The following is a 21,601-nucleotide window of genomic DNA, read 5'->3' as shown; positions in this document are numbered from 1 at the left end:
TATATAAAGCTAACAGCTTAAGGGGAGTGTAGTTTTGGGCGTGTCCATTGTGCTGCAGCTGGACGATGTTTAACACTCTCCCTAGCATAACTCAGGATGCAGTTGAAGGATGGAAATGAGCATGTGCGAAAAAAACAACCAGAAGGTGGCACTATCAAGATACTTTTTTTTAAACTCAGTATCTTAGCTAAATTTGTAATTACATGCAATTATAAAGTATTCAGATCAACGTGCTGGTTTGAAAACTGTAAAATATATTTTATGGGACAAACCCTCTAAAAAAAGTATTTCCTGCTTATTTAAAGTCTTAGACAATAACACAAAAGTCTTTCATTTTAGCAGTACTGATTTAATGGTGGTGTACAGATGGAAAAGACAGGAGTCATAAGTGTCTATCTTTAGCTTCAATTTAGTTAAGGACCTACAGTAAATTTCTCATTAAACAAATTCAATACAGGCTAGCAAAACCCTTGCTTCAATCTAAAACATCACCAATGGATGGCTACACACACACACACACACACACACATATATATATATATATATAATGGAGAGGGTATCACAAAATCTTGTTTCTCCAAAAAGGCACGTGATATCTTTGGATATCTGTTGAGCCATTTTATGTACTTGGGGTTAAAGGTTTCTATAGACTTTTTTTTATTTATTGTATGTTAAAATTTGGAGACTTATTAAGCTAAAGATATAATTTACCAGACCAGGGTTGTTTTAGAGATCCTCTGCTATCCTATACTAAGCCACAATTGAAGCCTGTGTTATAGTAACAGAGTGCTATAGTTCTGTCATGAGCATAAGCCACTTAGGAGTCAGCATAAGAAATATTGCAACTATATGAGATCAGAGCATTGCCACCAAGGATTTGCATGAGCAATATTTCTAACTGCTGCCATCAGTAACCAGAAAAGGTTATGTACCCCTACTATAGGCAGTGTATTAGCAAATACAAAAAGTTATCTAAAATCTGTATAATGAAATATCAGGACGGGAGGATCAGAGGCACAAGCACAAGATGGCAAAGGATAGTTATAACATTATATTTTAGTGGTTATGTAGGTGTTATTCGTCTTTCATTGTGTCATATGTATTGCAAAATGTGTTATATTGATGATTTTTATATAACATTTAATATAGATCCGATAATTGAAGACCTGCACTATGATTAGTTACTATGAGCAAAAGGCTAGTCTTTATTTTAGTAAATTTAGTCAAAAATATTCTTAGTTATGGTATATGGTATATCTTACTGTTGACAGCTTAGCTAAAGTATACAGTTGGATAAATGGATAACCAGAAAACTGATCAGTTTCTCAAAAATGGCAGTTGCAGTTCCAAATTCATCTGAATTGAGCTCAAAGTTGAGTTGTGTGTAGAGTGTATATAACCAATTGATAAAATTACCAAATGAACAACAATGCAATTATTCATTATTTAAAATGATAAAACTATGAATAAAGAATATTTAGTACTTTGAACTTAAAAAATCACATTTATAAAATAAATACTGTATATGTATTTTAAGAATACATACAAAAACGTATCATCTATTAGCAAAGAACCTGAAACATCACTGATGCTGTAGTTCCCCATATTCACCTCAGAGCGCCGCTGTTCACCAATAAAGAAAATATTCAGAAAATCTAGAATCACTTCCATGATGCAGACAGTGTTCAACACCAAGAAGAGATACATGGCATTTCATACCAGGTTATACTGGGAATAGGATTCATAGAAAAGGTTTCATATCTTGTTTTCCATTGGATTACAAATATTACAAGGAACTTTACCATTATATTTCTTCTGAGAAGAAGGATGGCTGGATTACAACTGCATAATGGACAATCAATGCAAGGAATTAGATGGCAAGTAATATTTCCCTTCTTTTTTTCCTGGATTTTTCATTCAGTCTCTGCTCAGACTCATTACTATATTAATGAAGAATTAAGAAAAGGCTCAATTGTAGGGAATTTAGCAAAAGATCTTCAGTTAAATGTTAAGGATCTCTCCAGAAGAAAATTACGCATTGTATCTAAAATCTCTGAGAAATATTTCAGTATAAATCTGGATAATGGAAACCTATACATTGCTGATAGGATAGACAGGGAGACATTGTGTAGAGCTGCAGCTGATTGTGTCCTTACATTTGATGCTGTGGTAGAAAATCCACTAAATGTATTCAGTGTTAAGATTGATATTCAAGATATAAATGACAATCCACCCACATTTATTCTTGGCACAATTAGGATAGAAATGAGCGAATCTACCTCTCCAGGAAGAAGATTTCTTCTTCAAAATGCAGAAGATCTGGATGTGGGTATCAATTCTCTGATAAGCTACAAACTGAGTACAAATCAGTATTTTTCTCTTGGAGAGAAGGTCAGCTCTGATGGCAGTGTATTTCCAGAGCTCATATTAGAGAAACCTCTAGACCGAGAGATACAAGACAAGCATGAACTCATGCTAACAGCTTCTGATGGTGGAAATCCTGTACAGACAGGCACTGCTTTAATTAATGTCATTATCAGTGATATAAATGATAATTCTCCAGTATTTACACAGGATGTATATAAAGTAAGTGTTAGAGAAAATATACCAATGAATTCAACAATTCTGCAGGTCAGTGCAAGTGATGAAGATGAAGGTATCAATGCACAGATCACTTACTCTTTTAGAACTACATCAAATGATATTCTTCAGACTTTTACTATCAACCCTCAAAATGGAGAGATAAACAATAAAGGATATTTAGATTATGAAGTGTTACGGTTTTATGAAATTTCAGTGCAAGCCGAAGATGGAGGAAGCTTAGCAGCAAAAGCCAAGGTTTTAATAGAAGTCATAGATATAAATGACAATGCTCCTGAGATATCCATAACTTCATCAACACACATCATTTCTGAGGATTCAGCCCCTAGAACTGTGGTGGCATTAATTAATGTTCATGATCCTGATTCAGAAGAAAATGGTGAAGTTCAATGTAAAATTATAGGTGATATTCCATTTGAACTATTATCATCAGCAGGTCATTTTTATAAAATAGTTACAAAAAGTAGTCTAGATAGAGAAAAATCATCATCCTACAACATCACAGTAGAAGCCTCAGACAAAGGATTTCCTGAAATGACTTCTAGAAAGGTTATTAGACTTGATGTATCAGATGTGAATGACAATGCCCCTGTGTTTGAGAAATTGGCTTATTTCACATGTATACCAGAAAATAATTTACCAGGAGCTTCAATTTTTTGTATTCAAGCAAGAGATATGGACAGTGATGCCAATGGAAAGATAACATATTCTATAATGAGTAGAAGTAATGAACATGATCCTATATCCACCTACATCTCCATAAACCCAGTCACTGGAGTTATTTATGCTCAACAGTCATTTGATTATGAGAAACATAAAGAAATTTACATCCAGATCATTGCCAAAGACAATGGTTCTCCATCTCTGAACAGTAGTATAGCATTACAAATTTGTATAGTAGATCTGAATGATAATTCACCCATCATTCTTTATCCATCACCAGAGGGTGATAGCTCAATATTTGAGATAGTTCCTTGGACTTCTGAGCAAGGATCTTTAGTATCTAAAGTGGTGGCAGTGGATGCTGACTCTGGACACAATGCCTGGTTGTCTTACTTTTTACAATCTTCAGAACCGTCACTCTTTACTATTGACCAGCACACAGGAGAGATCAGGACATCACGTTCATTTCAAGAACGGGACATCATGAAACATGGAATTGTGGTTCTAGTAAAAGACAATGGGATTCCATCCCACTCAGCTTCAGTCACTATAAACATGGTGATTGCAGGTCATTTTCATCAGATCCTTCCTGAGCTGAGCAGTCAATCTAACAAAGAAGAATATCAGTCCAATCTACAATTCTACTTGGTAATAGCTTTGGCACTGATTTCCTTCCTCTTCATGTTGACTGTGATTATTGCAGTTGTCTCCAAATATAGAGACTCAAAATCTCCTACCTCATTTGGATCCTTGAATACAAGTCTATATCCACAGGCTGATCCCAGATTTTTTCCACAGTTCAACGCTGGGACTTTACCTCTGCCATATTCATATGATGTCTGTGTAACATTGGATCCAAACAAGCAGGAATTTGCTTTCCTTAAACCTCAACATAATGTTCCTGTGGATAGTTTAATAGATGCTGATGACTCAGGGATTGGAATTGAAAGTTTAAAGAACCGTGATCCTGCGGAAACAGTTTTAACAAAGGTATGTATTTTATCTGTTCATAGTATAGTGTCTTATATGTGTTACTAAATTTGATTTATTGCTGTAATATGGTGTTTATAGTCACTATTAAAAAGTATCTTTTTGCCGTTATCAATAATTGCATACAAAACCTTTGCCCACTGGATTTTGTACAGTTAATAGGGTTTTCTGAGACTTTATAACCAATGACCTATCCTCTAGATAGGTCATCAGTATCTGATCAATGGGTGTCTGACACCTACTGTAGGACCCCAGACGATCAGCTGTTTGAGAAAGACACCAGTGCTCCTATGAGCACCGCGGCCTTCTATTAGCTTTCTCTAGGCAAGTGACGACATGTTCATCGGTCACATGGCGTAGGAGCAGCTCAGCCCCATAGAAGTGAAAGAGATGAGTGCGATACCAAGCATAGCTGCTATATGATGTATGGCGCTATGCTTGGTAAGCATGGAGAAGACTGCAGCACTCTCAGGAGCTTTGGTGCCTTCTCAAACAGCTGATCAGTGGGGGTCCCAGGTGTTTCCACCCTACTATCAGATACTGATGACCTATCCTGTTTGTGCCATTCTACTATGACCAGCAATGACCTTTAATATTAAGGGAGACAGTCATAGCGAATATGCATGTGATCTGTAGGCAGCATGACACATAGAATCAGAAGCATGGCAGATTTATATGCATTTTTTTTTAAAGATTCATGATAATTAGCAAATTTGTGTTTGCATAGAACAAACTATGTGTACTATGTAAATTATCATAATATTTTGGTTAAAGTAATGATAAATTGGCCACAATGAAATTAATTAGATATTATAAAATTTTCCATAGACAAAGAGATATATTAGTGAGCAAGATCAGAGACAGGGATAAGCTGCAATACCAGATATTTTTAAAGTTGACTCGGTTTCTTTGTGTTTTGGACACTTTGTTGTGTTGGACTTGTTAACTGTGTCTTTTGAGGTTTTTTAACAGGATCTTTAGCCAACCTAGTGAATATATAATATGCAATTATACGTCATAACATGCAATAATTTTTGAGCTCCTTTATTTTGCTTTTATAACAATCTAACACACAGTCCTCATGTATAAAACTAATGAGGTGAAATGTAATTTATTAAAGTGTACTATTAGACCACTTTTGCAGAGCTACATATTTTATACATTGTGATGTACTGTATTTGTGTCTAGGCGCAATTCTCTTGTATATTACTCTAAACAACTAACAGCAAGTTAAGTGGCTCAACTATGAGAGTAATATAGACAAGATTGACAGATATAGAGAGTAGATATGTGGCGAGGCTGAAGATTCTGTGCTTACATATATGTTGATGAGTGCATAAAATAGTATAGTTGCCTTACTGCTAAATTGAATGTGTAAACTAAGAAACTTAGAGAAGACTAGGATGCATGAGCACATAGCATTGGAAAGGGTGGAACTTTAACTGACAATAGGTATAGTTATTAATTTCTAACAACACTTTTGAGAGTTCTCAAGTTATTCATGGCACCTATCAAAAGCCCAGGTTTTTCTTATCACCATTAAAGGGGTTGTCCCTAGAAAAATATTCTAAAGTTTTCAAACAAGCACCTGGATCTGAATACTTTTGTAATTGCATATAATAAAAAATTCTGCAACATAGTTATTCAATAAAGTCTTCTGTAAAGAGCCACCTGCTCTTTGATCCTGTTCTTATTTCTTTGTCTGGTTCACTAAGAAGGCCGCACATTTTCAGTTTCATCTTTGAACTGCCTCCTGAGCAGTGGTAGGGAGAGAGAATGGACATACCTCCTTAGATAAAGCAGAGATGACCCTCCCCTTGAGCTGACAGTTTGATATAAATGCAACAGAGCAATGAATGAGATCTCTGGATCCACATGCGGTACAGGGCTGGTTCTAGCTTTGTTAGAAAGAAATTGTCATGTGCTATATAATGTCTGATTTTTATTTTTATATTAATCGATATCCCAAATTTAGTTTTAACATTTAATTATTTTTGAGTTTCATTTCTATGTAGCTTTTGGAAATGTTGTTATTAAAAATTTTGTAAAAGTAGCACGGTCATAATTCTGAAGATCATTCTTTCAAGGCAGCAGTCATCCAATAAACTTTATTTCATTTAAAGAGCATATTTAGGCCATAGAAAGACTTCTTCAAGGCCACTGGTTGATTCACTATGATATCACTGGACCATGATTATGAGTACCACGGCACTCGTTTTAGACTTACTAAGGGTTTGATGTAATAGAATTATTGCATATCAGAGGAAAAAAGCAATAAGTATGAAGCAGAGGGAAAATAGATTTAACTGAACATTCTTATGGGATTTAAAATATACTACTTTTTTTTTTTATTATTATTTTTAGAATAGAGTTTTGTTTACAAATGATTGTATATGGCACACCTTTGTTAAAAAAATATAAATCAGTTTTCTATATTCTGTAAGTGTTCTACTTTTCTATAATAAATAGGTTTATGTGCAGAAAACTTTAAATCTAAGTCACTGATGCTGTAGTTCCCCATATACGCCTCAGAGCGCCACTGTTCACCAATAAGGAAAATATTCAGCAAATCCAGAATCACCTACATGATACAGACAGTGTTCAACTGCAAGAAGAAATACATAGCATTTCAGATTAGGATTTGCCGGGTATAGGATTCACAAAAAAGAGGATTCATAGATTTCTGTTCTGATCCAGTGGATTTTACATATACAACAAAGGATTTCAGCATTATATTTCTGGTAAAGAAGGATGGCTGGATTACAACTACAGGAAGGACAATCAATGCAAGGACTCAGATGGCAAGTAATATGTTCCTTCTTATTTTCCTGGCTGTGTCATTCAGTCTCTGGTCAGATTCATTATTCTATTAATGAAGAACTAAGAAAAGATTCTGTTATGGTAAACTTAGCAAAGGATCTTCAATTAAATGTTAAGGATCTCTACAAAAGGAAATTCCGTATTGTGTCTAAAATCTCAGAGAAATATCTCAATATAAATATGGATAATGGAAATCTATACATTGCTGATAGGATAGACAGGGAGACATTGTGTGGAGCTTCAGTTGATTGTGTCCTTACATTTGATGCTGTGGTAGAAAATCCCTTAAACATTTTTAGTGTTAAGATTGATATCAAGGATATAAATGACAATCCTCCTAAATTTCATCATGACACATTGACATTAGAAATCAGTGAATCAACCTCCCCAGGAGCAAAATTTGTATTACAAAATGCAGAAGATTTGGATTTTGGTATTAATTCTCTGATAAGCTACAAACTCAGTACAAATCAGTATTTTGCTCTTAGAGAGAAAGTCAGCAGTGTATTTCCAGAGCTCATACTAGAGAAACCTCTAGACCGAGAGACACAAGACAGGCATGAACTCATTCTAACAGCTTCTGATGGTGGAAATCCTGTACAGACAGGCACTGCCTTAATTAATATCATTATCATTGACTCTAATGATAATTCTCCAATATTTACACAGGATGTATATAAAGTAAGTGTTAGGGAAAATATACCAGTGAATTCAACAATTTTGCAGGTCAGTGCATGTGATGAAGATGAAGGTGTCAATGCACAGATTACATATTCACTTATAAGCACAGCAAACATAATTTTTGAAACATTTGCTATAAATCCTAATAATGGTGAAGTTAAAATAAAAGGACAACTTGATCATGAAGTCAATAAATTCTATGACCTATCTGTGCAAGCAAAGGATGGTGGAGGCCTAGCAGCCAATGCTAAGGTTTTAATAGAAATAACAGATGAAAATGATAATGCTCCTGAGATATCCATAACTACATCATCAGATATCATTTCTGAGGATTCAGCCACTGGAACTATGGTGGCCCTAATTCAAGTTCATGATGCAGACTCCAAAGAAAATGGTGAGGTTCAATGTATAATAACAGATGATTTGCCATTTGAGTTAATAACAACAACAGGAAATTTTTATAAAATTATTACAAAAAGTAGTCTAGATAGAGAAAAGATATCATCATACAACATCACAATACAAGCCTCAGACAAAGGATCTCCTGAAATGAGTTCTAGAAAAGTTATTAGCCTTCACATATCAGATATGAATGACAATGCACCAATATTTGACAAATTAGGTTACACTGCATTTATCACAGAAAATAATTCACCAGGAGCATCAATTTTTATTATTCAAGCGAAAGATATGGACAGTGAAGACAATGCTAAGATAACATATTCTATAATGAGCAGATATAATGAAGATCTCCTGTCTTCTTATATCTCCATGAATCCAGTTTCTGGGGTCATTTATGCTCAGCGGTCATTTGATTTTGAGAAGGATACAGAATTTAATATCCAAGTCATTGCCAGAGACAATGGATCTCCATCTCTGAACAGCAGTGCAACACTAAGAATTTGTATAGTAGACCAGAATGATAATTCACCCATCATTCTCTACCCATCATCAGAGGATGACAGCTCAACATTTGAGATGGTCCCTTGGACTTCTGAAAAAGGATCTTTAGTATCTAAAGTGGTGGCAGTGGATGCTGACTCTGGACACAATGCCTGGTTGTTTTACTTTTTACAGTCTTCAGAACCATCACTCTTCACCATTGACCAGCACACAGGTGAGATCAGAACATCAGGTATATTTCAAGAAAGAGACATCATGAAACATGGAATTGTGGTTCTAGTAAAAGACAATGGGATTCCATCCCGCTCATCTTCAGTCACTATAAACATGGTGATTGCAGGTCATTTTCATCAAGTCCATCCTAAGCTGAATAGTCACACTGAAAAGGAGGAATCTCAGTCCAATCTACAATTCTACATGGTAATAGCCTTGGCATTGATTTCCTTTCTCTTCATGTTGACTGTGATTATCATAGTTATCTCAAAATATAAAGAGTCCAAGTCTTCTACCTCATTTCAATCAATGAGTACAAGTCTATATCCACAGGTTGATCCCAGATTCATTTCACAGTTCAGCAATGGCACATTACCTTTGCCATATTCATATGATCTTTGTGTAACTCTGGATCCAAGTGACCAGGAATTTGCATTTCTTAAACCTCAACACAATGTTCCTGTGGACAGTCTAATAGATGGTGATGACTCAGGGATTGGAAGTGAACATTTAAAGAATTCTTCATCTACAGAAACACAGGTATGTATTTAAGACCAGCTCTGATCCTTATATGAGTGGTCATCTCAAAGAGATCTGAAAGTCCAATTTCATTAATAAAATGTATGTACTAACAATTCATTAATTCTGATATAGAAGTAAATATTTTCAGCAATGAGTGGATGATGGTTGTGCTTAAAGTGGGAATCATGAATTAATATACAAATGTGTAAGTTCATTTCAGTAGTCTTTTCTTGTACGATTTAGCCATGATTATCTATTTTTGTATTTTATATGCTTTATATGTTCTTGAGCTCAGTTCACTGCAAAGGTTTGTAAGCCATTTGGGACTTATACTTTGTATTGAAGCTGTTAATTTGATAATACTATGGACATGTTATTGCTGAAACAAGTTGAAGTTCTGATTATGGATACTTCCATTACTGTCATAGCAAAACGTTTTTCAATGCCATCTGTTGAAGAAGTCTGGCTTTCTTTTATACCAGAGTTTATGTGGCCCTTATATGCCTGCATTGCATTCAAGCCCCCAATGGGAAAGCAGCATAGAGTATATTGCCTTAACTACGTTAATGATTAGGAAAGAGTGCTCCTATACTTTGAGAAATAAAAATATGCCATATGTTTATTGGAACCACACAGCTTTAGCTGTATGGTTTGAGTCCAAATTCTCTTGTGTGGTAGGAGGAAGGGGTTCATTTGGTTTGTATTAAAGAATCAATTGTCACAATGACAGTGGTATAAAAATTGCAATGCCAATGCCACAAATTCCTGGACAATCCATAAAAAAGTCAGTGGGAAAGTGGCCATAATTAACCTGCAAATCTTATCCAAGCCAGATATATCAATGTCAAAGTTTTTAAAACGTTATAAAAAGTTGTTACAATCTTAGTCCAGTAAAGGGGTGGCATATAATGTTAAATAATCTCAAGACAGATGCACATTACAGCAACAAACACTTCTGGAAAACTTAAAATTCCTCTTAAAACCTTCGCTAATCTCTGTGATTTTTGGGTTAACTTTAAAAAAATTCAGGTTTGCAAACCTAGTAAAGTCACATTAGTTGCTACATGATCTGAATTATTGCTGCTTATTAAATAAGAATTAGAGTAGCAGTGTTTATGACTGATATACTGATCTACAGTTTCAAATAGAAAGAAATTTTTAATCAGTAACATATATTTACATGTTTACACTACATTTTTTTATACACTTTTGATGTTGTAGATAAAATATTACAAAATGGTTTATTATTTTTAAATTATTTATGTGGTTTTCATTCTATAGTCTTTTTTATGTCAAAGTTTGAGAGGTTAAGGATAAAAAAAGCTAGAATAAGACTGGCACTCTAAAATAAAATAGTCACATGGAGTTAATAATAATACTTGAATTTATTGTATCATACAAAATTATAATAAAAATATAAATCTAAAACTAAATGAACCCCCCCTAAAATTATCTTAAAACATGGGAATATTGTACACATATAAGTACACTTTGCATAATATGGCCAACAAGTGGTACGTATAATAAGTCCCAGATCAGTTGCTTGGGTCACGCAGCATATTAAGGTGCTAAAATCCAGATCTTTAATCGTCAGTCGCTCAATTAAATATAATCCAGTTGGCTCACATGGGTAATTTCATAAATACGGTGCTAATATGGTAAGTTCATATGTGGAGGTGCAAACAATCCTTTTTGTTTCCCGTATGTGCGCTAGTAATTCAGAAGGATTATCAGATCAAAATTATTGCAAACACTGTGTGATCAACCGCATCAATATATTCCACTTTGTGTAAATCCTACCCGTTTCTCATGAGTTATATCATATCCACATTGTAAGAGTATTCGGGTTGGGAGTTGTATAAACTTGAATATAGATGATACTCACAGTTCCAAGGGTCTGCCCCCTGTGGCGTCCCACTTCAGTGGGCTTACTTGGACGTGTGTGCAATCCCAGTTCGTTCGGTGTTCGCAGATAGTGACCCTTGATAGCAAACCCTTGGAACTGCAGGATTTACACCAGGTGGAATATATTGATGTGGTTGATCACACAGTGTTTGCAATAATATTGATCTGATAATCCTTCTGAATTACTAGCGCACATACGGGAAACAAAAAGGACTGTTTGCACCTGCACATATGAACTTACCATATTAGCACCATATTTATGAAATTACCCATGTGAACCAACTGGATTATATTGAATTAAGATCTGGATTTCAGCACTGAAATATTCTGCGTGACCCAAGCAGCCGATCTGGGACTTATTATACGTACCACTTGTTGGCCATATTATACAAAGTGTACTTATATGTGTACAATATTCCCATGTTTTAAGATAATTTTAGGGGGGTTCATTTAGTTTTAGATTTATATTTTTATTATAATTTTGTGTGATACAATAAATTCAAGTATTATTACTAACTCCCTGTGACTACTATATTTTATAGTGGAAGTCTAATTCTAGCTCAATTGTAATACTATTGAAAGGGTGATTTCAAGTCAGACTAGAGCACCATTCCAGGTCCACAGCGAAGTGAGCCATTGCCCTACGAACCCATTTACTTTTCTTCCTAAGGATAAAAAAGGTTTCGCTGAAGCTCTCCTGTATTAAGCCATATGCTTAAGTTGGTTATAGCAGGAAACCAGATTTGAGTTACTTGAGAGTCAGACAATGCTACAACAATATGACAAATAAACACCAGTATTATGAGCCATACATAATTTGTTATGGGGAAAAGCATCAACTGTGACTACTGGTTGTCAGGGAAATTAGGCCTATTCTGTGTGTAGTGAGAATGGTCACAAAACAGGAAGTCATTAAGGAGGTTGTGGCTGGTAACATGTGTTTAAACAGCTTCAAAATGGTGTAACATCTCCTAAAAACTTGTTTCTCATTTTACTAATCCACAATGCCCTCATCCGATGCTTCCAAGTCTCCGCTGGTCTATACTTCCTGGGTCCTCTTAACATGAAGGATAATATCACTAAGCCAATCATAATCTGTGGCAGGCTGCAGCCACTGATTGGCTAAGTGGGTATTTCCCAGAAAAAAATCTGCCAAGAATGCCATCTAGAAAAGCTATCAGAGAGACATAAGGGGAGGAAACTATCAAGACATACAGTAGGGAAAAATTACTAGATTACGGTAATGTTTTTCACGAGTGGTATTGAACCTTCATTCTATTAAGGTGACTATATCTGAGCTACAATACCACACATAACCCTTGGAAAAATGTAGCAAAGTGTTTAGAAGAAATTTTCTTTTTTTAATCCTGTACAAACCTCCTAATGTGTTATGTTGGTCTTGTTTGCACAATATCATTATTTTAACACTGTTTAAAGAGGAGCTGTCACCACTCCTGACATGCCTATTTTAGTAGCTTCATGCATGTCCCATGTAATAACAATTCTGGAACATCTATTCTTATGTTTGTATGTTGTATAATTCCTTTATTATTTCTAATAGAAGTTGTGAATGAATTGCTAGCAGTCTGCAGTAAGTGTACAGAGGGATGGTAACCAGTTGGGGGAGGGTGTACCTGCATAGTCTGACAATGACAGCACTGCTTAAATAGAGTCAGACTGTGCAGGGACAAACTTCCAACTTGTTAACACCCCTCTGTAGACTGCTAGTAATTCATTTACAACTTCTAGTAGAAATAAAGTAATGGTACAACATAGAGCCATAAGAATAGATGCACCAGAATTATTATTACATGGGGAATGCATATAATTATTAAAATAGGCATGTCAGGTGTGGTGAAAGGTCCTTTTAAATATAGATCCCCATTAAGCATTATAACTACAATATTTTCTGAACAATAATTATATCAAATATGATGGTTTAATTAGTGATACCTGCATTTCCAAATATGTACAGCACTGTGATTGAAAAAAAAATTATAAAGTAGATGTCAGACCACTTGCAATCAGTATAAATTTTATTAATCAGTTAGACCAATACATAAGTTAAAAACAATTAGGTACAGGGAAAAGGCGACATCTATTGGAGAAGAACACAGTGGGAACAGTTCATATATTTCCACAAGGAGATAACAATAAGAAAATAAAGTGCAAAGGTTCGCTGAAACGCACGTTGGGGTTGGCGCTATCCTGGAGAAGACACAGTATGGGTAACTGTTTTTTGTCCTGCACATTTTGCTGTTCATTACTTTCTGTACTTGCAATTTATTTACTTATTCTTATCTCCTTGTGGACATATATGAACTGTTCCCACTGTGTTCTCCTCCAATGGATGTCGCCTTTTTCCCTGTATCTAACTTGTTTTTAACTTATGTGTTGGTCTAACTGATTAATAAAATGTATTCTGATTGTAAGTGGTCTGGCATCTACTTTACAGGTTTTTTATGGTATTATTATATGCATGTCCATACGTGACCAATAGTGGTCATATATAACTTTATATATAACTTTATATATAACTTTATTTTTATTTTTTTGCTGGAGTTTTTGCCTCATTTTGGTTTCAGCACTGTGATTGGTAGCTACGGGCAATATGCTATCATATCATATTGACATGTAAATACACAAGATGTAAAGAAATGGAGATAGGGCTTAGGGACATGAGAGAAGGGACTACGGGGACATTTACTAAAGTGTTTATGCTGCAAAAGTTGCAAACTATGGTTCACGCTATACTTGCACCATGATTTGCAACTTTTTAAGCTTCTCAACACTCAGAAGTGGCTAGAAAGGCGCTGGGACTTATTAGGAGAGGCAGGACTTAGTCCCCCAGATTTACTATATAGTCAGAAACTGGCATAAGTTAGAGCTCAAGTCTTTTCCAGACCCTGTCTGGCGTAGACTTGAGTTTCATGGCGCAAGAAGGGACTGAGATGCGAATAATTTATTAAAAGGCATCTGCTTCTTAAAAAAGTTCCATCTTACTCCACCACAGGGAGATCAGGACTGGCAGACTTGATAAATATCCATCTATGTTTACTTGTATGCAGTTGCAGTTGTTAGAGGAGGTAGGAGGATAGATGAGTATTGCAATAGAGTAACATAAAGTTTAACGAATAAGTGGACAATCATTTTAGAAATAGGGGGAGTTTATTATATGTTGTGTTTTTGTGTCAGATTTAAGTCTTTCTATGGTTTGTGCAGGTGCATCTAATTTATGAAATGGTGCATAGTAACACAATTCGGTGCAAGTGAGATGTGGTTTACACATCAAACGTCACAAAATTTCACCAAAGGTCACAAATACGCACAAATGTTGCATGCTTCTTTTTGCGCCACTAAGCAGGCATACAGTAGCAAATATGATAAATGACCCCCATCTTGTTTGTTTTGGCACTTTACACAACCTCTAAGTGACCACTAATACTGCCTTTTTATGGACTTTTCATAGCAGCTCGGTCTAATCGCTGCTTAGGTCTCCCAAGTAGGGGATAGCGAGGCTCAGCTCTAACAACCCGGAACAGCAAGAGTGCCGATCAGGGCTGTTTATCCTCTTACATGCTACAGGTAATGGCATCTGCCTCATGGAAGAAGTGACAGAAAGAGAGGACTGCTAATGTGTGTATAGGCAGGCTGGGACCTGGTGTACGCCCCAAATCTGTCTTGAGTGTTCAACAGCAGGGTGCACCTCTCTGGCAAAGCTTGCTAGTCAATGTCAATATGGCACTGACATTAAAATGCAATGCACTATAGGGATTTCATGTTATAGTCCCCTTGTGGGACTATTAAAGAGTATATCCAATATCTAAAATATCACTCCCCCCTAATCCCCAGGCCTTGTACGGATTATACTTACCTGCTCCACAGCACCCGCATCACTCCAGATCCCTGCACGGCCGCTGCTGCATCTCCCCATCATTTGGATCAAAATATCTGGCCACGGTGGGGAAGGGGGAGCAGACAATAGCAGCTTGCGACAGTGACTGGCCTCAAGGGGGCTCGTCCCCATTGTAGAAGTGGCCATATGTTGTAGGCGGAGCCAAACTAGGAGGTGGTGTGGCCAAGCCAAGTTGATACCATTTTGGAACACACACACTGTGACCAGACTAGCACAATTTTTCTGACTAAAATTGCCTGGTATGTTGAGCATTATACAAGAATACTAATGAAGGTTTTTAGTTAGAGAAATTATTTTCTATACTAGCAGTGAGCCCTGTAGTACACTTTTTAGGTGTTAGTTATCTCTGTGTAATATTTGTGTGCTTGCATCCTGGTATAACCACAAAAGTCTACTTTAGTAATCACCAAAATATATATATATATATATATATATATGTGGATACTTTTGCATATATATACTGTGTATGGGCCCACTGCAGGTAAAATTCCCAGTAAGGTACATTGCCAATGCGCTCCTGGTGTTTCCAAGTGTTGTTCATATCATTAGCAAAGTGTGGCTTGAGTGAGGTGGCTCCACCATCTGACTTGAATGGTAGCGGTGCTCTGCTATGGTACACCCAAACTTTAGTAGAAATTGTATATGGAATTCAGCAGGCACTCACTTTTTATCTGAATACATGTATATTTATAAAAAAAATATATATTAATTAAAAAATTATTAAATAATTAATAAGGTTAAAAAGTACCAGATAAAAAGCAATCGATAAATATGACGACTCCTCAACCCAATTGCAATATCTAATGCTGTGTGGTATTATGCGTATATAGTTGGCTGCGTCGTATAATATATAATCGACAGTCCCAGTATTGGAGGCACTATATTGTATTAGCAAACGATAGGGCAACTTCGGTTCAACCATTTAGGTCCGTGATTCCGGAATCAAATGATTAGTCCCGGTATTGCAGACACCACAATATGTTACTTCACAAACCACAGTACAGTCAATGCCGCCAAATTAATACTTCATAAGCCACAATAAGGTCAGTATCGCCAGAACAGTATTCCACCTTTTAATAATCAATAATGTTGGGGTAACTCACATTTAAGGGAATATTGCCGTTCCGAGGATGTGCTTGAACGCGGCGTCCCGCGTAGTCTATGGCACTAGTCTTACCTCTAGTCTGGGCCTTCCCCCTTGCAGAGTTCCCTACATTGATGTCTATTCTGCGGTGGTGTTAGGCTTGTTGGTGGCTGAAGATAGGCGCTGCGCTGTGTATAGTTGCAGTGGTTGGCGTTCCTCGTGGTTACTAGCAGCGTGTGTTTCCGGGTATGATGACGTAGATGTCCGCGTGACTGAGAACTCTGATCGCATGACCCAAAGTCTCCGTATGGTCAAAAAAAGCAGCAGTTAGATAATGGTTGTTGATTGTTGGTCATATTATATCTGAGCATCTGAGAGTGTTCTCAGACACAAACGAGGAAGATTTATGAAACTTTCTAAAAGAAAACCTTTGTTGCTCAAAGCAACCGATCATAGCACAGTTTTTATTTTTCAAGAGCATATTCGAAAATTAAAGCTGTGCTATAATTGGTTTCTACAAAGACAGGTTTTCTTTTAGACGGTTTTCATAAATTATCCCTGTATAAGTCAGGATTAAGGGAGTATTCCCTGTATTAGAACTTTGACATTAGTCTCCTGGTTAAAAATGCATATACATAAAGCACTTACACAGTAAGTTATTAAAAAAAAATTAAAACCTTTTATTATAAGTGATATAAATACCATACATATATAATATGATTGACACTAATAACAAAAACATATTTAAATGTAATATGTGTTAGCAATGGACCTAAGTCACTGATGCTGTAGTTCCCCATATACACCTCAGAGCGCCGCTGTTCACCAATAAGGAAAATATTCAGCAAATCCAGAATCACCTCCATGATGCAGATAGTGTTCAACAGCAAGAAGAAACACCCAGCATTTTACACTAAGATATACTGGGTATACAACTCATTTAGCAGAGGGATTATTTTCTGCTGGTAATTCTACTGGATTATATATATTACAAGGAATTTTACTATTGTATTTCTGATAAGAAGAAGAATGGCTGAATTACAACTGCAGAAAGGACAATCAATCCAAGAATTCAGATGGCAAGTAATATTTCTCTTCTTATTTTCCTGGCTGTGTCATTCAGTCTCTGGTCAGATTCATTATTCTATTAATGAAGAATTGAGAAAAGGTTCAATTATTGGAAATTTGGCAAAAGATCTTGGATTAGATGTTAAGGATATCTCAAGAAGGAAATTACGGATTGTGTCTGGGGTCTCTGAGAATTATTTCAGTATAAATCTGGATAATGGGAACCTATATATTGCTGATAGGATAGACAGGGAGACATTGTGTAGAGCTGCAGCTGATTGTGTCCTTACATTTGAGGCTGTGGTAGAAAATCCACTAAATGTCTTCAGTGTTAAGATCAATATTAAGGATATAAATGACAATTCTCCTAAATTTATTCTTAACATGATTAGAATAGAAATGAGTGAATTTACCTCCCCAGGAAGTCGATTTCTTTTACAAAATGCAGAAGATCTGGATGTAGGTATTAATTCTCTAATAAGCTACACACTCAGTAAAAACCAATATTTTTCTCTTGGAGAGAAAATCAGCTCTGATGGCAGTGTATTTCTAGAGCTTATACTAGAGAAACCTCTAGACCGAGAGACACAAGACAAGCATGAACTCATTCTAACAGCTTCTGATGGTGGAAATCCCTTACAGACAGGCACTGCCTTAATTAATATCATTATCACTGACTTCAATGATAATTTACCAGTATTTACACAAGATGTGTATAAAGTAAGTGTTAGGGAAAATATACCAGTGAATTCAACAATTCTGCGGGTCAGTGCAAATGATGAAGATAAAGGAATCAATGCAGACATTACTTACACTATTAGTACCACAGCAAATGATATTCTCCAGACTTTTACTATCAATCCAAAAAATGGAGAGATAAAAAGCAAAGGACATTTAGATTATGAAATGTCAAGGTTTTATGAAATTGCAGTGCAAGCAGAAGATGGAGGAAGCTTAGCAACCAAAGCCAAGGTTTTAATAGAAATCCTAGATGTCAATGACAATGCCCCTGAGATATCCATAACTTCATTGTCAGATCTTATTCCTGAGGATTCCATCCCTGGAACTGTGGTTGCACTAATTAAAGTTCATGACCGTGACTCTGAAGAAAATGGTGATGTTCAATGTTTAGTAAAAGGTGATGTGCCATTTGAAATTAAATCATCAGGAAGTAATTTTTATAAAATTGTTACAAAAAGTATTCTAGATAGAGAAGAATTATCATCCTACAACATCACTATACAGGCCTCAGACAAGGGGTCTCCTGAAATGAGTTCTAGAAAAGTTATTAGCCTTCATATATCAGACATCAATGACAATGCACCAGTGTTTGAGAAGTCAGAATATACCTCCTTTGTCTCAGAAAATAACTCACCAGGAGCTTCACTATTTAGTATTCAAGCAAGAGATTTGGACAGTGTAGATAATTCTAAAATAACATATTCTATAATAAATAGAAGTAATGAAGATCTCCTGTCTACCTATATCTCCATGAATCCAGTAACTGGGGTCATCTATGCTCAACGTTCATTTGATTATGAGAAGCATCAAGAAGTTAATATCCAAATCATTGCCAAAGACAATGGATACCCATCTCTAAACAGCAGTACAATATTAAGAATATGTATAGTAGATCTGAATGATAATTCACCCATCATTTTGTACCCATCACCAGAGAGTGATAGCTCAATATTTGAGATTGTTCCTTGGACCTCTGAACAAGGATCTTTAGTATCTAAAGTGGTGGCAATGGACGCTGACTCTGGACACAATGCCTGGTTGTCTTACTTTTTGCAATCTTCAGAACCATCACTCTTCACCATTGACCAGCACACAGGGGAGATCAGGACATCACATGTATTTCAAGAAAGAGACATCATGAAACATGGAATTGTGGTTCTAGTAAAAGACAATGGGATTCCATCACGGTCCACTTCAGTGACTATAAACATGGTAATTACTAATAATTTTCATCAGGTCCTTCCTGAGCTAAACAGTCAGTCTAACAAAGAAGAATCTCAGTCCAACCTACAATTCTATTTGGTAATAGCCTTGGCATTGATATCCTTTCTATTCATGTTGACTGTAATTATCACAGTTGTCTCAAGGTACAGAGAGTCAAAGTCTTTCACCACATTTGGATCAATGACTTCAAGTCTATATCCACAGGTTGATCCTAGATTTATTCCTCAATTTAACAATGGCACTTTACCTCTGCCATATTCATATGATGTTTGTGTAACATTGGATCCAAATGACCAGGAATTTGCCTTCCTTAAACCTCAACACAATGTGCCTGTGGACAGTCTTTTAGATGCTGATGATTCAGGTATCGAAAGTAAAAATGTAAAGACTTACTCAGCAGTAGAAACAAAGGTATGTATTTGAATATATCTATAAATATTTTTAAAGTGAGTATCTTTCTTGTTTTTTTATAAATGGAGTTTAACATTATCTAATTTCAAAAATAAAAATCATGAATGATTATTTTATTAATTATAATATGGAGGCAAATATTTAGTTTATATGGTGTCAATGACTTAACCACTTGCCATCTGGGCCATTTGCCCTCTTCCTGACCAGGCCTAATTTTGCAAAACTGACATATCTCACTTTATGTGGTAATAACTTTGCAACGCCTTTACTTATCCAAGTCATTCAGAGATTGTTTTCTCGTGACACATTGTACTTCATGATAGTCATAAATTTGAGTCAAAATATTTCACCTTTATTTCTGAAAAAATCCCAAATTTACCAAAAATTTTGAAAAATTTGCAATTTTCTAAATTTCAATTTCTCTGCTTTTAAAACAGAAAGTGATACCTCATAAAATATTTATTACTTAACATTCCCCATATGTCTACTTTATGTTGGCCTCATTTTGGAAATGTCATTTAATTTTTTTAGGACGTTAGAAGGCTTAGAAGTTTAGAAGCAATTCTTAAAATTTTTAAGAAAATTGCCAAAACCCACTTTTTAAGGACCAGTTCAGGTCTCAAGTCACTTTGTGGGGCCTACATAGTGGATACCCCCATAAATGACCCCATTGTAGAAACTACACCCCTCAATTTACTTAAAACCGATTTTACAAACTTTGTTAACCCTTTAGGCGTTCCACAAGAATTAAAGGAAAATGGAGATCAAATTTTTAAATTTCACTTTTTTGGCAGATTTTCCATTTTAATAAAAAAAAATCTTTAACACATCGATGGTTAACAGCCAAACAAAACTCAATATTTATTACCCAGATTCTGCGGTTTACAGAAACACCCCACATGTGGTCATAAACAGCTGTATGGGCACACGGCAGGGCTCAGAAGAAAAGGAACTCTACATGGTTTTTAGATGCCATGTCCCATTTGAAGCCCCCTGATGCACCCTTACAGTAGAAACTCCCAAGAAGTGATCCCATTTTGGAAACTAGGGGATAAGGTGCCAGTTTAATTGCTACTATCTTTGGGTACATATGATTTTTTGATCATTCATTATAACACTTTATGGGGCAAGGTGACCAAAAAATTGGTTGTTTTAGCACAGTTTCTATTTATTTATTTTTACAGCGTTCACCTGAGGGGTTCAGTCAAGTGACATTTTTATAGAGCAGATTGTTACGGACGTGGCGATACCTAATATGTATACTTTTTCTTATTTATTAAAGTTTTACACAATAATAGCATTTTTGAAACAAAAAAATTATGTTTTAATGTGTCCATGTTCTGAGAGCTATAGTTTTTTTATTTTTTGAGAGATTTTCTTATGTAGGGGCTCATTTTTTGCGGGATGAGGTGATGGTTTTATTGGTACCATTTTGTGGGACATACGCGTTTTTGATCGCTTGGTGTTGCACTTTTTGTGATGTAAGGTGACAAAAATTGATTGTTTTGACAGTTTTTTTTAAAGTTTTTTTACGCTGTTCACCTGAGGGGTTAGGTCATGTGATATTTTTATAGAGCTGGTTTTTACGGACGCGGCAATACCTAATATGTATACTTTTTTTATTTGTTTCACTTTAACACAATAATAGCATTTTTGAAACCAAAAAAATGATGTTTTAGTGTCTCCATGTTCTAAGAGCTATATTTTTTTTATTTTTTGAGAGATTTTCTTATATATGGGCTTATTTTTTGCGGGATGACGTGATGGTTTTATTGGTACCATTTTGTGGGACATACGCGTTTTTGATCACTTGGTGTTGCACTTTTTGTAATGTAAGGTGACAAAAATTGCTTGTTTTG

General features: G+C 35.6%; 2 protein-coding genes across 15 annotated transcripts in view; both read left to right on the top strand.

Annotated features, from left to right (window-relative positions):
* Positions 1–21,601, top strand: part of LOC121008795 (protocadherin gamma-A5-like) — a 321,828-nt gene that overhangs the window by 141,576 nt on the left and 158,651 nt on the right. The window contains exon 1 of one of the 14 annotated variants that reach the window (XM_040441510.1): positions 1,724–4,254. The exons of 11 other annotated variants lie outside the window; for them this stretch is intronic. In XM_040441510.1, the coding sequence (XP_040297444.1) occupies positions 1,828–4,254 (2,427 nt within the window). In that variant the 5' untranslated portion in view covers positions 1,724–1,827. Of the gene's footprint in view, positions 1–1,723; positions 4,255–6,988; positions 9,412–17,312; positions 17,382–21,601 lie in introns of those variants that run through there. 2 more of the 14 variants (XM_040441572.1, XM_040441660.1) reach the window with 2 other exon arrangements.
* LOC120986764 (protocadherin gamma-B1-like) lies at positions 17,751–19,754 on the top strand. The gene has a single exon (XM_040415475.1). It carries the CDS (start codon positions 17,751–17,753, stop codon positions 19,752–19,754), a length of 2,004 nt encoding a protein of 667 aa, XP_040271409.1.

The sequence above is a fragment of the Bufo bufo genome, chromosome 1 (assembly GCF_905171765.1).
Source record: "Bufo bufo chromosome 1, aBufBuf1.1, whole genome shotgun sequence".
Classification (NCBI taxonomy): Eukaryota; Metazoa; Chordata; class Amphibia; order Anura; family Bufonidae; genus Bufo; species Bufo bufo.
The sequence above is the reverse complement of the archived record's forward strand: the minus strand, read 5'-3'. Positions and strand labels throughout refer to the sequence as shown.

Coding starts and splice junctions, on each gene's coding strand:
- LOC120986764 (XM_040415475.1), top strand. CDS start 17,751: ATGATTAGAATAGAAATGAGTGAATTTACCTCCCCAGGAAGTCGATTT.